The following is a 24,265-nucleotide window of genomic DNA, read 5'->3' as shown; positions in this document are numbered from 1 at the left end:
AGACACATCACCTCTCCAGAAGGAAGACCTAGGGAAGGTGACCAGGCTGCCCCTTGCAGCAAAGCATTATATTATCTTAGAAAAGCATTGTGCACTGACAGCGAGATGTTTTTTGTTCATCTTTCTCTTTGGCTTTCTTGGACATTATAGAGGTCCTTGAGAAACCATATTGCCACTACCTCCCAACAGTCTGCTGCTGTAGACAAATGCTTGTTTGCCTATGCCAAGAGCCAAGCCTGGTTGTATATGATATTTCCAGACTTTTCACAAACTCAGAGTTCCCAATAACAAAGCAGCAAGATATGTCATGTTCTCTTTCCAAACTTGATCTTCTCACTCCTTGTTCTCAAATGTGTCCTTCATCATGAGGTAGGACAATCTATTAGAGCAATATTTATAATACAGCTACCTGATGAATGGAGAAAACATAGGTATTCCAGATCCAATTTCATTTTATAGTGCCATTTCACATTTCTTCATTAAGCAATAAAATCAAAGATTTAGGAACTTCAGAAACAATACCTTTTGTGGCAAGTTTCACAAACTGAAAGTTGCATATATGCAGCACAATGTTTTGAGAGGATGATCACTGGTTTTGGAATATTCTTTTCTCATGGTATCAAGCTGTCTGACTGGCAATTTAAATTATTCAATAGAAAATACATTTGTTTGAAATAACTTCTTAGATGTCACACTGAAGTATGCTTGGTCACCAAACAGGAAGAAAAAACCTCCCATAATGTCATTATTTTAACTAAAGACACATATGGATGATGGAGAGGAAAGCTAGAATACTTCATCCAAGTAAATTCCAATAAATGGAATATTGTATGTGGAGAAATGTCACAGTAGAAATACTTACCTGGTTCACTTCAGTCACTCCATACATTTACCTTTTAAACATGAGAGGACAATTTCATTGTATCAGTAAGGTTCCTTGCCTTTGATCTCATACTGTTCTCTGTGAAATAAAAACCCTGACACTGTATTCCCAACTTCCTACTGAATCAGGATTTGTCCTAATGGGTTGAGGTCTCATTTCTGTTATGGACATCTGTTATTAACTGACACTTTCCAGATTAAATTCTCACCAGAAACTAACACAAAATAAACAGAAGTCTTACTATAAGAGCTAGACAGGATTTTATGCAGTTTATAAATTATAGAATAGGAGTGCTGAAGTTGGGTGTGTTATCCCAGTTACTTTTCACATGGTTCCCTATTCATTCTCAGAACAACAGTTTGTCACCATTTACTGCTTCATTCAGCAGTTCTTCAGCTTTATTTTACAAGGACACTAGTTTCCTAATGGGTTTCCTTATAGCACTGCTGAAATAGCACCACTGAGTACTAGAACTGTGATTTCACATTCAGACCTGAATTGACTGCAATGGCATAGCAAATTAAAAGATGTTTACCTGAAAGCAGACATTAGGTTAGCATCAGACAGGTGTGAACTTGATTCAACACAGAAAACATACTTAAAGCGTACCTTTACCACAAAAAAACTGTGTGAATCTTTGTATAAAGGATTACTCAATGGTGTTGTGTTATTTTGGGGGTTGTTCATTTGTTGGGTTTAAAAAAAAACAACTTTCCATACAAGTGTTGGATTTAGATTCCTTCTTACTACAAAACTTAGTCTAGAAAAGTCCCCATATGACACTCTGCTATTGCTTTTCCATAAGAATTTTCTGACAAAACTAGTATGAGGCACAGACAGTTAGTCAGTTATCACAATAGTTTCATGATTCACACAGTTGTGCATTAAGGCTGATACCAGCTACTTTTTTCACAAACGTTCCCCAAAATCAGTAGCAAAACAGGGTCTCAAAAAGTACACATGAAGTTTAAATGCCTGATCTAGAAAAATTTTCAGAACTACTTATTTAATCCTCAAATAATATAAGGTTAGTATTTGTTCTGACCATGAAAAATATCTGTCTGTGATAGGTCTTTAAAAATGCTGTGAGTTGCTTTTCAAAAAAGCCAAGCAGCTGGTAGTAAACACTCCTTTCTCCAAAAAGCTGATTTTCTAAGCTGTGTTTGAAAACTGTAGCTAGTACTCTCATGCAAGAAGTTCAGTTTTTGTTGTCTCTAAAATGTATTTTATAGGGTATCTTACTTTTCCAACAAGGGCTGTTTCATGCAACACTTATCTGCAAAACAAAAAAGGAATGACTGAAAGATCATTTTTAAAAAAATCATACCCTATGAATATCATTCTGTTTCTGCACAGTGGGAAGATCTCCACCAATGGGTGCTTGCTGTTTTAATTCATCCTCCTTCAACTGCAGCCATGCCAAAAGTTCCTGAAGAGAGAGATGTAAACGCTTCCACTGGTCTGTACTGGCTTCCAAATGGGATCTGAAAGCATGTGTTAAATATAAGATATGTTCAGGCACAGTGAAAATAAAACCCAAATTGTACAAGCTTATTTACTGAGAAAGATCCTAGTGTTTCATTAACTTAATGATTTTTAAATAGCTTCAGTAGCTTTGAATTAGATTCTGGCAACACTGATTTAAATTTGGTTCCACAGTCCTGGCCTGAAACATCCATTCTTTTCCCATCTCTTGGTTTTTTTATTTTTAGTTTTCCTCTTCAGCAGTGAGTAATAGCTGTGTTGAATTGTCAGTCTCAGTAAACGTTCACAAATATTATGCAGAACCAACATAACAGTAACGTAGTCATCACTTAGGATTACTAGGAGATTAATTAACTAAAATGTAGAGAGTAGTTTTCAACTCAGAGAAGAGCAAGAATTTTTTTGAACCACTACACAAACCATTCAAACTCACACAAGATTCAGGTGATTGCTCACCTTTAAACTTAAAGGTTATGTGGGAGGGACACACATAGGCCATGCTGTCTTTTGATCTCTGCTCTCACAGGGCAGCTATGTGCTGGGGCAAAACTGCCTCACAGCAGGTGCTGCTGGGGGAGGCCAGTCCTGCAGGCAGTGAAGGCTGGGAAGCCCCAGGATGCCTCTGAAAGCAGTGATGAGGGAGAAAAGCAGGAATGTTTTATGGGGAGTTGCAGGAGGTGACAGCCAGAGCAAGGACCTCGGGTCTTTTGGAGGGGACACAGTCAAGGAGTCAAGTTTCTGAGTCAGGTTAACTCCTGTCTCCCATGTTTATCTCAGTAAATGCAAGTTTTCACCTCCTCCAGAGAAGGGCAGCAACTGGAGGCAGACACTAGGGTCTTCACTTCTTCCCTTCTTCCCCAGGTCTGGCTTTACAGGGAAAAAGTGCAGAAAGAGTGACCCAAAGCAGTTTTGTTACTGTTGCTGTGCTCTGACTTTCCCCAGTTTGTTGAATGTTTCCCTGGAACCTATCTTCTTCTGCCCCTCCTTCAGCTTCAGGAATATGTATGTGCGTGCTAGTGTACATTATATGGATACACTCATATATTTATAACTGTGTTCAAGCACGTGCAGACAAAACAGATTAATAGAAAAACAGTTTTTAAAAATGAGTTATTTATAAGAAAGAAAGTGTTTATTAGCATAAACTGTGCTGATTTATCAGAATGAAAGAAAGGTAATAATGGAAATGAACTTAGATTCTCTTGACATCTACCATGTATTTTATCTAACGGATTTAGAAAAGAATGCCCATCTAAGCCAAAATACGTCATGGGTCTTCTGTTTCAGCAGTCTAAAACTTACATTAAATAAGGAGACTTGTGGGGCTGATGCCTGCGGAACATTTCGTACGTCTGCTCTTATACCTCTTTTGTGCAAGCATTGCTAGTTATGATGAAATCCATTCCATACTGTGTGATGGAAAGAAATAGCTCTAAGCAGGCAGACTGAGAACAGCCTGTTCATTCAGTTTGGTTTAAACTGAATGTCTTAGAAGTTAAGAATTGTTTCTTATCCTAATCAATTAGTTGTTGAACACCTTAAGCCTTTTATTAGAAGCAAATATTTTAGAGAGGAGGTCTGTTGCTTTGAATGTTTGATGCAAGAGGTCACTGTGATATAACTAGAGTTACTATTTCTGACTTGATTAATGGCAATGATACATTAAACTGCAAAAAATGAAAGACAGAAAGTCCCATGTATTTATTTCATTACTGATATTTGGCCAACTGACTGCTTTTCTTATCTCAAACGTAGTTGCATTTGGGCAAGTTCATGGGTAAAAGGCATGTGAAGAAAAAAATCTCAAAGAGACTTTGAAGGGTTATATCCCTCTTCTTTTACTCCTCAAAAAAAAAAAGGAGGAATGTGCTCTCTCTTTAGCTACTAATATCTTTTCAACTTCACACCCTTCATTTATTTTTAACGAGTGATGTTATGAAGATGGCTTTTGTCATTACACACACTGACCTCCCTCAGGACATGAGTTGAAAAAAGCTAATATTTAATACATTACTTTGAAAACCACTTCTGCCTTTTGTTGCCCTCTGAACTACCACCAATACACAGCAAGTGAGGAAACAAAAAAAATGCCTCAGACTGAACGCAACAGGGCTGGGTTGCCTATTGTAAAAGTCGTATTTCTGAAAAGAAGCTTCCTGGACCATTTCTTTTGAAAAGAAATCTTCAGCCCATTGAAGCCTGCACCTCCACTTCAGCATTTGTAACATTAACGCTTATTATATTTTTCCCTGCAAGCAAAAGTTTTTCCTCTCATGACACTACCTATGGATTTCTATTACCCCTGGCTTCTATTTGGCATTTTTTCCACTCTCCAGACGACAGCTAAAATCTTAAATAACTTGTGTTCTCATTTGCAAGGCTATTCTTAGTTTTGCACTGGAAATATGAGCCTTAGAAATAAAGCTTATCATAAATACAGGTTGTTTAATCACTTTCTTTCATGACTCATTGATAAGTCATACCCAGCTCTAGAAAAAGCCTGTGTTTAGAGGGGGTACAGTTACTGTGTAAATGTGCTAATCTCTCTGTCTGTAATTGCAAAACCTCGTCATATGCCTCAAATCCTAATCCTCTACTATCATTTTCACACCAAAAAACCTAATCATTCTTACAGTTAAGCCAACATTCAAAATAGCATAAATCATTTCAAAATGGACAAAACCAGTGCTATGGGAAACAAAATTAAATCTTTTTACTGGCAAAACGCAGCATTCCATCTTACACACCGACCGTAGGCTTTTGCTTGTGTTCAGATCCTACCTAATATTTAGAGATTTCTTCCTAAGCTCACTCCATCTGAGGTTCATGTTATCCAGACGTCTCTGCAACAGGGTTGCATCCTCAGAGCCTTCCAGTGACCTCAGAATTTTCTGCCCGTTTTCATCCAAGTTGTGAAAGATGTCAGTATGAGCGTCAATTTCTGCCTGTAGTTCCTATAGAAGCAACAGAAAACAATATATGTGATTTCTTACAAAATCATAGAAGCTGTCACTTTTCAAATGAGTGGAAAAATCCTCAGAACAACACAGCACAGAACTTGATTTCTTCTTTTATGGCAACATCATGTACTGTATACACAGTCATCTTTCCCTTTCACATGACAGCCATTTGCACTGAATAACACCTTTTTACCATACAGAGCATACTGAACGAAATGTAGAAAGTTAAAAGTCTAGCAGAGCAAGGTTAAGATATATCCACTGTGCTGATGAGGGAAAAAACCCACAAAATCCTCAGGATCTCAGGTAAATCTGACCTTCACATGATACGTCTTCCTGTGCAACATTTTCAGTTTGAGCTGGGGACTGCAACACCGGTCCTGCTGCATGGCAATTCCAAGAAATCTAAGCATCTGCAGCAGCCAAGCTTTAAAATGCCAAGTTCACTTACATTCTGTTGACAGAACGCATTTCGGACCACTGGCCTCAGCAGTCAATAGCAATAAACAGTCACTTTGTGCTATATCAAAACACTGGTCAGGGCCATGGCTGTAGGAGGGCCTGAGAATAGCAAGGACCTAGAATATGCAACTGGCAGCTCATGTTTAAACAGCCAACTTTTCTTATCACTTCATAACTGCAGGCCAGCTCTACAGTTTGAATTCATTTTTCCCCCTCATTTTTAGCACGGCTGTTTCTGCCAAAAGAACATTCTTTAGAGAGCTGCCTGGTACCAGCATTCCTGCCTGCCCACACACTCAATGCAGCCTTTGTATGTTGGCTGCCCTTCTCCAAGACGTTTGCATCCTGCAACTCCACAAGGTCAGATTCGTTCGCAGAGAACAGTGGTTGAATCAAGCTCTTTAAAAAGAACAAAAATGCAAAAAAGTAATAATAATTTAAATACTTACATACATGAGCACACACGTACTCTATATGTAGCCACATAAGTACAAAAGCACTTTTACTTTCAAGCAAAGAAGCACACAAAGACACAAAGAAAATGACCTAGCGAATAAAGCTCTGCATTTTCTCCTGAGATGCTTGGGCACTAAGATTTCTGGTGGTGGTTTCTTGCTGCACAAAATGGGAGTGCTGGGGATGAAGTGTGAAAGGGGAATGATTTATGGCATTTGAGAGCAAGACCCAGCGCTAACTGAGCATCATAGATAGTCCCCAGTGGAAATTTCTTGTAATTTTCTTTAGAAGAATGACTTTGAAGGAGGGGAGCACACAACTTGCCTACTTGGTGTGTTCCTAATTGAATTGGTTTTATTTGATATTTTAAGTGCAATGTTAGCTGCACTGAATCATGAGTAGATTGTCCTTGTTCACCTACTGCTGTTCCAAATGTCATTTGCTGTCCTTTACTGGATACCCATTTCTTGCACACTAATGACTAGCACTGTATTTGGAGCAATTTTAAGGAGTGCTAGGAACATCTCTGGTGCAGAATACAAGTTCTTATCCAACTATTTTACTTTATCTGTGGTCATCCTAGCAGTAAAGCAGTAGGAATGAGTTTGGCATACATCAGAGGTAATTCTGCAGAATGCAACTGTATTATAAATATTATATTCATTTATTGATGTTAAATAGATGATTTAGATTTTAAAAAATGTCACTATTAAGGTACCTAACCATGTATAATATTATAGGTATGAATGCCCTTACTTGAAAATTTGTACTTTATTTCAATTCTGAACGTTGCTTGCTTCAGCTTCCAGCTGTGATATTTTATTTTTGTTTGCTTGACTGAAGAATACTCTATTACCAATTTTATTTATCTTCATGTATACATTTGGAGATTTTATTTAAGCTAGGTTAATTATCACAAACCTGATGTAAACAGCCAGTACAATACATAAGAAAGGATAAAGTTCACAGTGAAAAAGTTAACTTTTAATGTCTGTATACTTTTAAGATCCTTCCACATTTGAAAACACTGATAAATCTATTGTTGAATGAAAGGGTTGTTGTATACGCTACCTGTTGCACAAAATTCTTTTGGTTTTAGGGTGGTGATGGAAACAGCTGCCTTTTTCTCAGCAAGAACATGTGCCATGAAACATGTATGTCAAATAACTATTCACAGTAGGAAGCTGTCAAATCTATCCTTTCTTTGTGTTTTACCACACATATATCACTTTATAACACAAAATTTTAAAAAAATGCACTTCCACATTTTTCTTGTTTCTAGAAAAAGTGTCTCAGTGGTCTACATATTCCATACTTTTCTCCCATCACATACATATTTCTGAAAATAAAATCAAGCCATATCCTTTTTATTTCAGAATACTATATAGTATCTCAATAAATTGAGACAGTTAGTTAAATAGGCAACAGACATGAAAAGTGAAGTACTCTTATCTTAGTATTCAAGACCTGGTTTTCCTTATTCCAAATTAGCTGTGTATACTGCACTTCTTCTAATGTTCCTAAAAGTAGTTTATTCCAGCTATGCAGGGAAGCCTATGATGACAAAGAAGCAAGAGAATGACAAAGATATTTACTCCATTTTGATCAGTGCATTTCAGATCCTTTCTTAAGTGACTACTTCATATCCCAAGAGAAGTGGAGTGCATATAAGAAAAAGATCTATACACCTTTTATTTGTTTTGTGAAATAAGTAATTTCCAGGTTTCAAACATACAAGTGAAAGGTCAGTATTAACTAGATTATTTTTCTTGACAAGAATAAAGCAGGAAGATCTATTTAATCTCATAAACTGCTAAGATACTTGCAAAAGTATGCTGTCATTACACATCATACCAAGAAGCATAGAATACAGACTTAATATAGACTAAATGCAGACTATTTATTGCATTTTCACCTTTCCCAGTGTGTTCAAACCCATGGAAGAACTGCAGAGGACAAAAAATCAATCCTGGTATAAGCCTACTGAGTTACAGTCAGACTTAATGTTGACTGTGTATGCTGCATTTTTGCTGTAGTGATTATTACTGAGGCTGTGTGGAAATAGATTTCCTTAAAAAGAGTAGATTGCAAAATGAAAAACATCTTTTTGATCACAGGTTACTGCTTAGAGTGAGCTGAACCACTTAGAACTGCAACTCCGTCAGGAGCAGATTTGGCTAAGAATTTCAGAGTGAAATCCTTGTTTAACAAAACATATTAGAGCCGTCGCTGTGAAACCTAGTGCATTGAAAGTCCTGTCAGCCTCCACATAGCAGAGACAGTCCTATAAGAATTCAATACAATTTGAGATATTTTATCAGAAATAATTAATCAGTGTCAATGTCCTTCATATCCCACATGTAATATATAGGCATGATATACAGAGGACATGACACATGGCAAAATCTGCCATTATTTTGGCAATACATCTGAGAGGGATTGATAGGCTGGAATTAAAATGAAGCCCTAGAAAGAAGGATGTAGTTACACTAGTCAGAGTACACATGAGTCAGACTAAGACCTGGAAACTAAAGCAACACAGCTGACAAAACAATTATGTTCTAAACAAGGTAGAAACTAAATTAATTATGTAAAAAATTAAAGAAATGAAACCACTTAAATTCTCCTCTGTAAAACCAGTTCCATCCTTGGAATTGTGCTTTTCATTTCAGGTGAAGCATTTTACATTTTCTGGGTACCGTACAAAGTTGCTAATGAAATAAATGGCATTAATAGAGGAATGGGAGGTTCACAAAATTAAAGACAGCACATCTGATTAAAGGAAATCAACATAGAGGAAAAAATTGATCTTTACTGAGAGTAATTAAAAAAATAAAGTCAGTCTGCATAATTACACACATGTACTCAAAGCATCAGCAAGTAATACCTGTGTGGCTGTATATAGCTCAGAAGTACTAGCCCTTACAGTACTGCTTCTGTAATGCTAATACTAAAATAGTTAGAAAAGCTATCATAAAATTACTCAAATCAAAACAAAGATCCTACACATGTATAATCCCTCTCTATCTAGTTAACAGAACTAATTGTCCCCCTCATATTTATATTAACAGAGAATATGATATTTCCCCTAAATAATTTCTGGAAAAAAACCCAAAACAGCTAAACATTTTAAATGTCTTAAATTAGTAGCATATTTTATTAAACCTCTTATACTGTACAGAAAGTACAAATGATGTAATCCTCCTTTTTTCTATTTTGCTTTTTTCTCTTTTCCTACCTTCCTTTTTTCTTCCTTCTCCTTTAGTTTTTCTCTTCCTTTCTTCCCTTCCCTGAATCCTTTCTTTTCCTCCTCTTTCTCTTTTCCTTCCTCCTTTTCTTTCCTTTCCCTCTTTTCCTGCCTCTTTAATTTTTTCCCCTTCTTCTTTATTTTCCTTTCTTTCTTTTCATTCTTCTTTCCTCCCTTCTTTCCCTTCCTGTCTTTTCCTCTTTTTTCCTTTCTCTATTTTTCTTTTAATTTTCCTCCTCCTTCCTCTTTTTTTTCTTTCTTCCTTTTCCTTTCCTGCCTCTTTTGTCCCCTTCCCTTCCCTTCCCTTCCCTTCCCTTCCCTTCCCTTCCCTTCCCTTCCCTTCCCTTCCCTTCCCTTCCCTTCCCTTCCCTTCCCTTCCCTTCCCTTCCCTTCCCTTCCCTTCCCTTCCCTTCCCTTCCCTTCCCTTCCCTTCCCTTCCCTTCCCTTCCCTTCCCTTCCCTTCCCTTCCCTTCCCTTCCCCTGTTTAAAATGCAAGCTTCTGTGAGTAGAAAACTTATTTTTATGTTCTTTTGTAGTGATCTCAAAACTTCTCAAGAACATGGGTTTCTTTCTGCTCTTTATTTTGCATTCTGAATGGTTAAACATCATTTCAGGTGCTTGGAGGAGGCAGAATTTACAAACTTGTTTCAAAGCACTTTTGATTTTTTTTCTAATAATACTACTGAACAAAGCACATCTATGAAGAATACATCTGTGCTCTATGGACTTCAGTAGCTCTTAGGGCTTGGCATAGTCTGTGAATTTTTACCAACAGGGAAGTTCAGGTGGTATAACCAAAAAAGGTTCCCCTTACGAAGTTTTTTTTTTGTAATCTCTTTATGGCTTCTACAGATATAGGAAATGAAGTCACTATCTGTATTTTGCAACTCTGTCCATCACAGCTTAGGGACTGGATTTCAAATTAATCATCCTACTTGCTTTTATTTAATTAAATCTAAACTCCTGCAAATTTCTGATTCTATCTAAAGCATTAAACTCTGTGTGAGCGTTCAGAGAGTTTGAGACTTTTTTTCAGTGCCCCTACAGACACAAAGACACTTTGTGTCTTTGGAGATACAAAGATCCATGCACATGGCACCTCTTTCAGGATCATGGTTTATTCTTCTGTCTGTTAGATAGAGGAATGGTTTTGTGGGTGATATAGTCCTGGAGATGTTGAATTAATGGCTACAGCACAGAAAGTCAAATGCATTTTAAGCACAAGTGGTAGATTCAGTGCAAGATGCACTTGATCTGTTTCTTTTGTTTCTCACAATAGAAGGCCAGTTTGCACTACTCTTTATGACAGTCTGTCGTTGTGAGCTAGTCATTATCTTCAAAGTATTTGAACAGAAAGAAATGTATCTTTTTTTTTAAAACAAAATAAATCATTTGTTCTAAATTGAAAATACTATGCTTTAGATTAATGATGGAACAAAACACTGAAGTATTTCTTCAACTTTGCAATATATTGTTGTTGTGTTTTGGGTTTTTTGTTTTTTTTTTCAGATCAAAATACAATTCAGATAAGATTTTGGGACCTATTTTGTTTCCAAACAATCTAACAGTGAGAATCTAACAGTGATGAATATAATGTTTTATTAGCATATAGACCACCTTAACTAACACAACCAAGCTCTGTCACACAAAGTGGGAAACAAGCTCTCGGTACCTACATCAAGCTTTTAAATAATTTGCTCTCCCAGTCCATAAGCAAAATTTTTATCGGGTCTTAGAATGAGAGCATTTACTGAGCAATTTACATAACGATAAAAACTTCTCAAATGAGATTTAAAATGTAATTAAAGGGCAGGCTTATTGAGTTAAAAGCATTGTTGTGAAATGGCTATACATCATCATGCCATGAAGCCTCCTATTCAGCTAGTCTATGGCATGACCCCAATTCCAGTCTGGTATGATTACATCTCTGAGTTTCATGCTAATGACTTGATTAAAAAGAAAGATAAAAAGGTCTTTTCTATTGGGAAGATAAGTTTATGAATATCATTAAGGCATTTCTAGGTTCCCAACACATTTTTCAAGATAAAAAAGGGTAAGAGTTAGTCCTCTAAGAGAGAATTAAATGTTGATGAGTGGAAGCTAAAAGTATAACTTTGCCTGGCAGAAAACCATTTGTGTAAGTTGAGTCTGTCAGTGTTATGGTTTTGAATTCTGCAAGTCCCAGAATTAAGAAGGGACCAAAATTCTTATTTGAAATATTCTTTCATCTAAAGGAAAATACAAAAGCCTTCTTTAGAAAATTGGGCCCTGTCTTCAGAAAATATTATCTTTATAAACAGACAAAACAACTTTCAGTTTAGGCTATATTCAGATTACAAGAGATTACATGGTGCATCTAAGAATGTAGCTATCTCTTACTGAAAAACAGTAACTGAAAACATGGTGTGGGCCTCTTCATTTCATTAAGAGTGATCTGCCTCGGCTATGGAGCAGTAACTCTTAAGAGCACCAACCAAATCATTTGAACATATGCTCAAGTCTTTGTTGTGCAGGTCCTCATTCACAGGACTGGCTTTTCAGACATACCACAAGGCCTTGTATTTCTCAATTTTTTATGATACCTCTAGCAATTAATTTGTATTCAATTATAACTAAGTATAAATTATTGCATAATTCCATGTGTTTTGGGGCAGTTTATGGATTTCTTGATGTGTTTCTTGAAGACTGAAAAAAACCCCGAATGACTACTTTCATTTACATGTAATAAAAATACAGATAAATAGATAAAATAAAGAAACCAATCTTTAAACATGCAATGTTTTCTACATTTATAGAGATAGCTTCACTTCGGATTTCATCCAGTCAAATCCTTGCTATTAGATTAGAGAAGTATTAACTATTCGGGTAACAGTAACTTTAATGGAAATTGTTATTTTTATTGTTTCTCTTTTTGCCTTGTCATTATATCTAGGATGGAAACCCTAATTAGAAAGAAACATCATGTTACTTTGAGGTTACACTAAGGTAGAAAAAGTCCTAGTAGCCACATCAATGAGGAACTTTTACTGTATGGTATATGATATTTATTTTACTACCATAGCCTATACTACCTTTCAGGTAAACAAATGCAACAAAGCAAACAAAGTGTATGTATTAAAGTGAGAACTGTGAGTGTTCTGTATGTCAGAAAATCAACCACCTCTACTGAGATGTCTAAGAATGGGCTTAGATATCTACCTTTGAAAACTCTGTATTTGAGGGTTGGGTGAGTAGGAGGAAAATAGCATAAATGTGCATGTAGTCATACACACAATTTTCTGAAAATCAAACCATTAGGCCCATTACAAACTAGCATAGTTTTCTAGATTTTAGAAGGTAGTCTGCTGCCAACAAGTATGCAGTCGTGATGCCTGTACTTCAATGAATGTCTAATCTCATTACACTTGCACATTCTGTCAGCACACTCACCCTATCGATCTTTCGGCAATCTTTCTGCAGCAAAATAATGATGTTGCTACTTTCAGCACGTGTAATTTTCCCCTTCTCTCCCCATTTTTCAAAGATGAAACAGTGGCAGCACAAAGGCAGCACCATGCTCTACAGGAACATTTACTTCCACTCAGTTAGTCAGGCAAGGTCTGAAAGTCCTGCTGGATAGTTTGGAGACCATTAATACTAATTTTCTCTTACAACAAGAAGCCAGAAAAGCTGAACTGCAATAACTGTCTCAAAGCCTGGAGAAAAAAAATCTTACAAAAGAAGAAAGGACAAAGTCTGTTTTCTGTCACCAACCCATAATGAAATATACCTGAGATTTAGTAATTATAAATTACCATTCCTAGAAGAAAAATTATTTGTACATATAAGACTGTATATTTGTTTCACAGAAAAGGACCTAAGGTTTCAATGCACAAGCATGTAACAGTAAGACATCTCATATTTTACCACTTATGGAATTCATATGTACTTACACCCTTCCTCAAATGCACAAACATATGCAATCTTCCAAATCCTTTTGAAATAAAAATTAAGAGCATTTTATAATTAAAAGAAACCATTTTGGTTCTATACTTTATCCTAATTTCTTCTGTCACAAATAATTTTTTTCTTTTTAAATAAAGTCTGACATATCATAGTTTTGTTGGTAGAGTCTTTGATGTCTGGGGAAAAATAATTGGTATATCAGTTTCATAACATGATGTTCAATTAACTAAACCAACATAAAATCTTATTAAAACTCTAAAGAGAACAATGTAGAACATAAAGCAGAAACTAGAGGCCTCATACATTACACATTATTAAAACTGGTTCAAGCAAAACAATAACTGTAATGGTTTTAGGGCTCCTTTTAGAAGTTAGCATTGTTTCAGAGGTAATGAGATTTCAATTAGGAATTTATACTATTTCAGGTGTTACTCTCAACTAAAGTGCAAGATCCACTGCAGTTAACTGTTCTTAATCAAAGGCAGGTTAAGTGGATCTGGTGGGCATTATGCAAGAGGGAATGCTGAAAAAGCTGCAGTGCTTCTGCACATATTTGCGCCAAATCCTCCCTACCAGAGGTGTCCTGAGACAATCCCAGGGAGGACAAAAACTTGAGCAGCATAAAGGGCAAAAATATAATTAATCTTGATTTTTAGTGGGAATACAGGCCATGCTAGTGTGGCCTCAGGGTCTTCTGACTTTAGGTTTTAAGCAAGCAATGTCAGAAAACTTACCACAGAGAACACCCTGCAGCAATCAACTATTAGCGAAGTTACTTCCACCCTTTGATGTCAGCTTTGATGTCACCACAAAAGAGAATTCATCAAGTGTTGGTCGGTTTACCCATTAACAGGGAACACAAGCTGGGTTTAGACTGCCATGAGACAAGCTAGTTTTATCCTCCTATTGATATAACCACAACCCTGCTTGGTATAAGGGGTTCCACACATTCAGACACCTGGTGAGAAGCCAACAAGCTAAAAGTTCCATCTGTGGGTTATGGCACATCCCTGTGTGAGTGGACCCCCCTCTAAGTGCAACAACGGTCAGAGCCACAGAGCCATCAGGTAGCCCTGATATGGTGATAAAAGCTGTCAGGCTCAGGACCAGGGTGGCTGTAGACAGGAGCTGCTGCCAACTGCAGCCCACTGCAAGGTCTTTAGGGGAACATGGTGCTACAGCCTCCCTCAGTGGGCTTTTCCTTCTGATCCTCCAACCCAAAATCCTCAGCTACCTGTTCACACCAACGCCGATCACAAACCAAGTCTTCCACTTTTAAACCAGTACTGTGCTTCCATGAATACCCAAAACACAATGGCCAAATTAAAATGCATAGCATTACTTCTGGTCTATTAACTCATTATTGTTAATCTGCATACCGAGATGTTTAACCATTCAGTATGCTATTGTATCAGAGAATTGCATTTGTGAGGAATTTGATGTAAGATGAAAAGTTTCAACCTCATCAGTTTTCAGCTCAAAGAATTTCCATCACTTTAGGTTCTTCCAGAGCAAGCTGAACCACAGAGGTAGCAACACCCAGAAGTATGTTCTGCTGTGAGTTACTTCCAATGATGTAATAATGCATGTTGACTGCTTTGAAATAAGCAAATAACTGACAAATGTTCACAATCTGAAAAAGGAAGATATTTTTAACAAAATCCTTCAAAACAGCAACTTTAATTATCATACTGATTGGTGTGGCAAAGCCTAATCATGTTGCATCAAAAAATCAAAACCAAAGTTGAACAGGATACCAGTATTGAGGGGTCTCAATAAGATTTACATCCTGAAAATAATTATTTGGTACTTTCTTGGATTTCCTAGCAAGATGCATGTGCTCCTACAGTAAATAAATTTTCAGGTTAAAATGATAAATATCACTGAAAAAATAATGAAATCACCAGCAAATTCTGACATATAGCTAAACTTGTTTTTTAATCTTAATATTTTAATTTTTTTAAAGAAAAATGCTATTTTGCAGAGAAAATCAACTTCTTTCATGTTTTTCAGTTTGTCATTAAAAAAATCAATTAATTTGAATCGCTGACTTTCTCAACTTCATCAATTGAAAAAAAATACACTTGTTTCCTCTATCTTGCCTTCAATTCTCATAAAAGATAAATAATTCCATTATAATAACAAAAATGAAATAATTTTCATTTAGAGGCTGTATTGGTGAAATCACGTAAGTGTTTTCATCTAGATCTATATAAGAACAATCATCTCCAAGATCTGCACATCAAGACAGCCACCTGGAACCATTATTTATGCCTTTCTGAGGCTTGTTTATATTTTATTGGAGGAAAAATGAAAGCCCACCTGAATTTTGCCCAAAATAAAGGCTTCTAACAGTTACAAAAGAAAGATCACAGCCAAATGCAGATACCATTACAGAAATAAAGGTAAAAGTAGCTGATACACTAATCTATTCAGCTTTCTGTCTCAAATAAAATCCCCAAAGCCAAAAAACAAAGAAAAGTGAAATACACACTTTTAAAATTAAAGTGTACTTAGTACTTAAGAAGGAACTGAGGTGGGTCTGATGAGTATACAGTAATAGAAGTCATGTAGAAAATATATATGGAATTAAAAAAAACCCAACCAACCTTCCTTCCTAGAATCAGGTTCTTTCTCTTTAAACTTAAAAAAGAACTCAGGGTTTAGATATGTTCTCAGAAGACAAGAGTACACTCTTGTCAGTAAGTCAATATATTAGGCAGAACTTAAATACTGTAAGAAAGTCATATGCTCCTACTTAGGTTCCTGTAGAGATCAAATATGACCTCTTCTCCTACTGTCACTCCAAAGTACACCATCCAGGCCCATGTTTATACCCTGTAATTGCTTTTATAGTGCTTCAGTCAAGATCACTTATCAAACACTTTATAAATTGCTGACACAGGACACTTCAAGTACTTGACTTCAATACTAATTGAATCAAAGTTGCTCCAATACCCAGAAGTTTTTTTAATATGCTGCTCTCATTAGTCTTGACAAACACTAAATGTGACACAGACATGGGGCTGATAGACACTTTTTCAGAAACCAGTTCATAAAATGTCCCAAAGTACTACATACTCATAAAATGTATGAATATACTCAGAGACTCAAATACCTCAGAAAACTAAAGACTTTGCTCAAATATACAGTCCAGTCACATTAGTAATACCACCCAAAGTTGAAGAAGTCTGGTGCTGAGGAACACTGTATGGTACCACAGGTAATCTTGGAAGAGACACTGTCAGAACCAATGTATTAGATTGCAACAAAAAGAAACAGGCTATCAGTTTATTATTCATAGTAAATGCTGACTACTACTTAAGAGGGAAGTAATACTTTCAAGGAAAACAAAAACAAATGTAAAAAGCAATTATTATGAAAACCTGGTTTGCCATACTTGTTTTACTCACACCGCAGCTTTTACAGCAACTGTATACACCAAAGGTTTCTGAATCGCATTCATATAACATACCCAAAGATACTGGCCGAAGCTGCTTTGTATGAAACCTGCTAATAGTGGGTAGGAGAAGCTGTATAAGCTGAGTTAAAGCAGGACCTCTGCCATTTGAAACTGGTCCTCCCAGATTCTCCTTGGATTCAATCAGAATGCAGCCAATGTACGTTAAAAAAACCCCAAACAACCCCACAATCCATTTCATTTTGAAAAAAATACACTTTGTTTATACACACCTATTAGTTCTCACATCTATCTATATCAAGCTCAGAGAAAGAAAGAGCATCATTTTTACCAAAATATTACTATGGACTTAACAGAAATGTTCTCACTCTTTCTACACCTAGCTTTCTTTGCATTCCCTGGGGATTAACACCCATTATTCCTACTCTGTAAAAAGCAACTTCATAGCTGCCTTCATCTATTTCTACTCTTTTCCAAAAAATGTCTCCTTCAATATATTCTGAGAACCTTATTGGCTGCTATCTGCAAAAGTCTGATTTAATGGAATTGTTACAATCATAAACCCTTTCCTTATGCAGATTTTCCAATTGTATTTTGGTTTATCATCCTCTCTCTACAGAATTAGACTGATACATTTTATCCTGCTGTTAGTTTTGGCAACATTCTTCCAAATTTTTTGTAGTAGCAAAGCCAGAAGATGAATAGCATCTCTCTCATATTTATGAAGGTGTTGTTTTGTTTGGTGTCTTTTCTTCTCCCAGGTAGAACCAAAAAGAGAATAAAAAAAATGTAGATTGCATTGCACAGCATGAAAACCAGGCACGTATGTTTTTTGACATGGACAGCGTTCAGATATTCTGAACATTATCAGCCACTTAGAAAGTGCTCAGAAGAAAGAGCTCTGTAACCTGTGATATTATTTATTTATTTTCAAGTCTTACAGTCGTGATGATTCATTCAATCTCCTGGCTTGGATAAAAACCTCCTTGGAAATTCTGACTAAAAGCTTCTTTTTAAAAAGTTCAATATGCTGGAATTTTGTCCTTTTCAAAAGTAGAATTAATCTGGTCTACAAATGAAATAAAAATGTAGCCAAATCATAAAGAAATGGGATTTTCAGCACAGAGTAAAGTGGAATTCTAAAATATTTAAGCTGGTTACCATGATCAAATATCAAAGGCTAAGTAGGTTTAACAGTTTGTGTTTTAACTGTGTGATAGGTATTTCTGTTTTGAAGTAAAAATATTCAGGAAGTGATTATGGAAAACAGATGATCAAAATCTAATGTTGCTGTTACATTGGGATTATAAGAGCCCTAAAAGCAAAGTGATATGCTGACCAAACCTGTAACAAAAAAACCTAACCCATTAAGAATGTCACCACATAATGTTTGGAGTTATAATGAAAAAAGCACCTTTCTACTCTGCTGCAATAAAGAGTGATATAATACACATGTTGGGTGCTACAAAGATTAGAAGAATGTGAGAGCGCACAGATTCTTGATTCAACTGTTCAATTAAAAAAAACTGCCAAGTGAAAATCTACAATACCATAGCAGTCCAGAAATGCCTCTGTCCAGTCACACCTGCTACAAAACACAGTATTAGTCAACATTTAGAATCACAGGATCACTTGGGAAGGAAGGGACCTCCAGAGGCCATCTGATCCAATTTCCTGCTCAAAGCATGTCCAGTGAGAGTGAGATGCTCAGGGCCTTACCCAGTTGAGCATTGAATATCTCCAAGAATGGAGATTCTACAACAGACCCCTTTTCCATCGTTTGACCACTCTCACAGCAAAAAAAGAAATTCCTTATATCATCAGAAATTCCCAAGTTCCAGGTTGCCCCTGTTGCCATCCTATGACTGTCCACCTCTAAGAAGAGTCTGGCTCTGCCTTCTCTTTTGTCTCACATCAGGCAATTGTAGAGATGAGTAAGATCTTCCCTGAGCCATCTCTTCCTCAGGCCAAGCATGTCCAGCTGTAACAGCTTCTCCTCATGTATCAAGTGCTTCAGCTCCTGACCACCTTGGTGACCATTGGGCTCCTTCTAGTATGTCCATGCCATTCATGGTTTGGGGAGCCCAAAACTGGATGCATCACTCCAGCTGCAGACTCTCAGAAGTTGAATAGAGAGGAGGAATCACTTCTCTGGACCTGCTGTCTACATTCCTGATAACAGGGCTCAGAGTGCAGCTGGCCCTTTTTTTTTCCCCAGCAAGGGCACACTGTTGGCTTATCTTCAATTTATTGTTGATGAGAACCTTCACGTCATTTTCTGCAAAGCTGTTTTCTGGTCAGTTGGCTCCAGCCTGTACTGCTGCGTGGGTTAATGCTCCCTAACTCGATCTTCTATAGCGGGTAATATTTCTCTTACAGACTACATTAGTAGGCCTGGGGACCTTAAAGAGTCCAAAAGGCAGACCTTGATAGTGAAAGATGAGATAAGAAAGGCATCGAGTACCTCAGACATTAGTGTGCCTTTGGTCATCAGGTCTCCCACCCTACCGAGTGGTGAATCCTCATTTCCCTTAGCCTTCCTTTTGCTGTCAGTGCACTTAGAGAAGCATCTCTCATTGCCCTTCACATCCCTCCATGAAGACCCTGTTGATCTCCTTTTGTCTTCCCTAGACGGTATGCAGTCTGTTCACCTCCTGCTGCAAACTCCTACAACCACAGTGTACCTCCCACAGGTAAGGATACTGCTGTCTCCAGCCCCAGGAGACACACCAGGCACCCCAAAATGGCTAGAAACTTGGTTGGTAGCACTTCCCTTGGGACTTCTTTCTGAGAATTTAGGACTTCTTTCTTTCTGACTCAAAGCTTCTGATGTGCTGAGGACAGTTGCTTCAGCTGGTGTTGCTGCCCTGACCTCTTGCACATCAACACCATCACTATGCAGTCCTCAGCAGGGCTTCTGGCCTCTTTGCACCCTTGCTGCAACAACTGGCATGTAAAAATGCTCATGACTTCAATGGTACAAAGACATTTTTGACAACACATGTTCAAATCATCTTATTACTGAATATTTGTGTTTTCTACAACATTCACAGCAATTAACATTTTTATGAAGCGCAATATATCATGTTCTGATTTGTAGAAAACTCTGTAAATTTTAACACTCACTGATTCCAAAAGCTTGTGTATATAAAAAAAAGTTAATGAGGGGTTGCTTGCAAGAAATGAAAAAGATGGTGAGGAGATAAAGATAACAGGGTTATCTGGGTTACTCTCATATTAATGAGAGTGCTCATGGAGGGAGAGCTTCCATCTTTGCACCAGGGAGTAAGTTTGCTCACAGAAACAAAAGCAGAAGTTACACGTCTTTTTTTCATAATCCCCTTCGAAGTATCACTATTGCTTTCATCAGAGAATTAAAAAGATATGTGCATGGCTTTTAATCCCAGAAGACTAAACGCAAAAGAAGAGACACATGATATGCTTTATATCTTTGAAAAAACCTCCTATCTTATTAGAAGTGATGCAGAAAAAAGATCTGATAATGATTATAAACTAACATCTGCATCTGAGGGCCTCATAATAGGAATTCCAGGCTAGAGGTGAGGGAAGAATTACTTATATCCCAGAAGTAGTTCTTGAAGTTTTAGGACATTGTCTTAACCCGGGGAAGTGAGCATAAGAACTTCCAGAGATTTAAAAGATTAAATTAGGTAAACTATGACTGAAACAGGGTAAGTGTAATATCCCTCAAGGCACTCATAGCAGTAGTCACTGTTATGCTATTCAGTGTAATGCCACTTACCCCTATTATCTTCTACCTACATCCATTTGATATCTATCAATTTTGGATAAAAATAATTCTCATGACATCAATCTATTCACAGCTCTGACAGAGTAATATCACTATTCAATGCTCACTGAGTGAGGGATAGTAGTGCACCTGCATCGTGCACTCATTCAGTGCTAGGTCTCATCAAGATTAAAACTTCCTTTCATATACACTGCTTTTATCTCAAATGCCGACTGAGTTAAACTGACATCATGCTGATTAGCACTAGTGTAAGAAAACATTTTTAAATTAAAAAAAAAAGTTGATCTAAAATTTAAATCTGAGACTTTGTCTGTATTCTTCAAACAGCTTCTATACATTTGACTTGCTAATAGAGAAAATTCAAAAGTCTCTTTCCATAAGAGCGAGTATTCTGAAATAAATACCCCTGCACATACTGAACTTCATAATCTAACTGTACCACTAAATGAAATACTGATGCTTAGTTTCCCAGTGGAGCTCTGTGTTCCCTTTGCAATCTTGATGAAAGCCTAAGAACCAAACAATGACATTCAGTTCTGATGCCTGTTACTCAGCAATTGCGTCTGTTTGCCGAGGGCACACACAAGTGAGGACAGACATGAGTTGCTGCTTAAACAATGTCTCAAGAGGATGCAGCATTATAAAAAACAAAATGAAATAAAATAGTCTGTAGGAGGAAATTTTAGAGGCTGATGAAAAGGGAGATAATGGCAAAGCTTTTACATTTCCTTGTTTTACATTTATTTACTTGCCAAAGGACATGCTTGGCATGCAGAATTTATCCTAGATTAAAGGAAATTAAAAAAAGGAAAAAAGAGAAGACTTTAAAATTTATATATTCACATATTTGATTAAAAAAATCAAGTATGAGGGAAGGAAAGTCTCCCATAAGCAAAGGTATGCTGAACAGAAAACAGTATATCACCATCGTCCTTCAAATATACCTATACACATGCCACAGCAGCAATCTGCCAAAATGATCTTGCTGTCACAGTTAATTCCAAGAATCAGACACAGTCTATTCCGCACAACACCAAGCTGTATGCAGATGGGATGTGACCTCTGAATCACAGCCTGCACTGATTTACCAACAACAGCAGGTGATCCCTAAGACCCAAAGACAGCACCACCCCAAATTCAGGGATGGAAAAGCAATTACTGCCCTGGATTAACTTTCTATCAAGCGGTGGTGCTTTAATCCCTGTTGCTAAAACTACCTAATCAGAAGGATTAAGGGCCTACTCAAAAGGATATAAGAGCAGGAAAATGTTTGATGGGCACTGAACAGTCAAGCCAAGCTTCTGTAGCAAAGAGTTCCTTGAAGGAATTGTGAAACTTGAATCATTTGAACTGGAAGCACCAACTTTTCCCTGCTGTTCATACTAGTCCCTCAGGTTAAGTCTGTCTAACACACTCCCCCCTACACAAAAGGCTTGCTTTAGAAGAGATACAGTACTTTACCTGCCTATTGCAATAGGTCTTATTCTGCCTTTACAGTAACTCCAAAACTTCAGCTTTCCCTGATGTGATGACTGCAGGTTGCCTACTATGGCAGGAGAACACCATCAGGATCTGCGTAGGTCATCCTTCAGGCCTCCTGAAGGGCAATGCCAGCTGTAAACCAAGGAGATCTCTTTCATCCCCGGATAACCCAGAGAAGTCTTGGATCCAATTCCTTGAAAATGAACAGTAAACTTCTACAAATTCCATAGCAGGTCCTCTCAAAACAGAGACAATAAAAACTTTAACGTACTGTACATGTTATTTCAACTGCACTATGTAACCAGACTTTGCATTTAATCTTTATTTAAAGAGTATAGTTTAAGAACCATTTTTTCAGGGATTTTAAATTGTCAATGTTTTCATGTGACTGCATACTCTAGAAGTCACATGGAAATATATACAGATGTATAATCAGTATAAATCAGAATACTACAGTTAAATTATTAGAATCATTTGTGGCAACTAGTGGTAAACCCCAGAAATTTTATTTCATGAAAAAGCTAGATTTCTGGACTCTGCTTTGAACTGGAATAAACCCTCTCCCTAAAAAGCAGAAAGAGTATGCTGACAGCTAGCAAGCCAGTCACTCAGTCATATGCTATGTAGAAAACTTAGGTTCATGCCCCTTTCTCTTAAAAGAAGTTAATTAAAATGATCAGTACTTTTTTTACTATGAAATTGTCTGAAATTATTACTGATTGCAAGGACATAGCAAAAAAAAAAAAAAAAGAGGAAGATTACTAGAATGCTGTAATATTCAGTTCTTTTTAACTGAGTCATTTGTGGTACTGCAGATCTGGAAACTCTTTTTCTCCAATATACTAGAATATGCCAACCCAGAGTGTGATAGGCACATTTCATAGATAACTGACTTGGAGAGGCAACATGGTTCAGGTTTCCTTTCATGATAATCTGGGACAAAAAAACTCTATTATCCAATCAAAGATTACAGTTAATCAAAGAATGCTTTAGAACTATTCAATTTTTACAACTTTTCATCTTATACAAACCCAATAAACAGCAAGAAACTGATTTGTTTCACCTTCTTTCACCTGTATCTGAAAAAGTGTTAAAATGACTCATTATATGAAAGTTGTCACTGAAGTTACATCTCCCTGTAACAGAGATCTGAACTTGAAATATTTTTTTGATTGAGACCAGCAGTGGCCAATTGCATTGGGTCACAGCATCTACCAGTTATTGACAAAATGTTCTGGAATTTATAAAAACAGGCTGTAAACATCACTGAAGATGTTACACCAGACAAATAACATTTCTATTTCACCAGTATGCCTTCAGGCAACTGCTCATGAAGAGAAGTTTGGCCATCTCTGTCTCACTAAAAAAGGAAAATTCCTTTCAGAAAGATGCAAGCACAGACAGGAATGGTTCTTTTATGGTAAGTTGCTGTGAAGATTTCCTTAAGTTTATTGGCTCAGTGATTTTCCAATGATTTTCTAAGGAAACATAACTAAGACAGAAAACAATTTCCACTTTAGCCAGTTCTCAAGCCTAGGTTCTGAGATCAGCAGAGTTCATTCATTCTTGGTACCAGTGTCTTTTTCTCTTTTCCACTAAGTTTAGTCTCACTATTCGAATGCTGGGATGGAGAGCCACAGACTGTTCAGGAGGGATAGACAAGGCAGGCAAGGTGGAGGTGTTGCACTATATTTAAGGGGGAGGTTTGACTGCACAGTCTAAGTGTGCACAGTTAGTGATGATGTGGTTGAGAGCCTCTGGGTCAGGATTAGCACGATGGAAAACAAAGGAAATGTCATAGTGGGTGTCTACTACGGATCACCCAGCCAGGATGTAAGCACTGATGAGTTATTCTATAGGCAATTAGGAGAAATTTCTGGACCAGCCCTTGTCCTTATGGGAGATTTCAACTTCCCAGACATCATCTGGGAATAACTGCTGTGGTGAGCAGGTCTTGGAAATTCTTGAAGTCTGTAGGAGATAACATCTTGTCACAGGTACTCAGTGAGCCAACTAGGAAAGATCCCCTCCTAGGCTTGTTATTTGTGAATAGAGAAGGACTCATGGGGGATGTGACGGTAGGTGGCTGTCTTGGCCACAGTGATCATGAAATGGTTGAGTTTAAAAATTTCAGCGTAATGAGAAAAAAGGA

General features: G+C 37.1%; 1 protein-coding gene across 10 annotated transcripts in view; it reads right to left on the bottom strand.

The window, feature by feature from the left end:
* Positions 1-24,265, bottom strand: part of DMD (dystrophin) — a 1,148,563-nt gene that overhangs the window by 200,524 nt on the left and 923,774 nt on the right. For all 10 annotated transcript variants that reach the window (XM_074814589.1, XM_074814586.1, XM_074814591.1 and 7 more), the window contains 2 exons: positions 5,150-5,322; positions 2,211-2,367 (listed from right to left, as the gene is read on the bottom strand). In XM_074814589.1, coding sequence (XP_074670690.1) covers positions 2,211-2,367; positions 5,150-5,322 — 330 coding nt within the window. The remainder of the gene's footprint in view (positions 1-2,210; positions 2,368-5,149; positions 5,323-24,265) is intronic.

Source organism: Strix aluco, chromosome 2, assembly GCF_031877795.1.
Source record: "Strix aluco isolate bStrAlu1 chromosome 2, bStrAlu1.hap1, whole genome shotgun sequence".
Lineage (NCBI taxonomy): Eukaryota > Metazoa > Chordata > Aves > Strigiformes > Strigidae > Strix > Strix aluco.
This window is presented reverse-complemented; position numbering and strand designations above follow the sequence as displayed.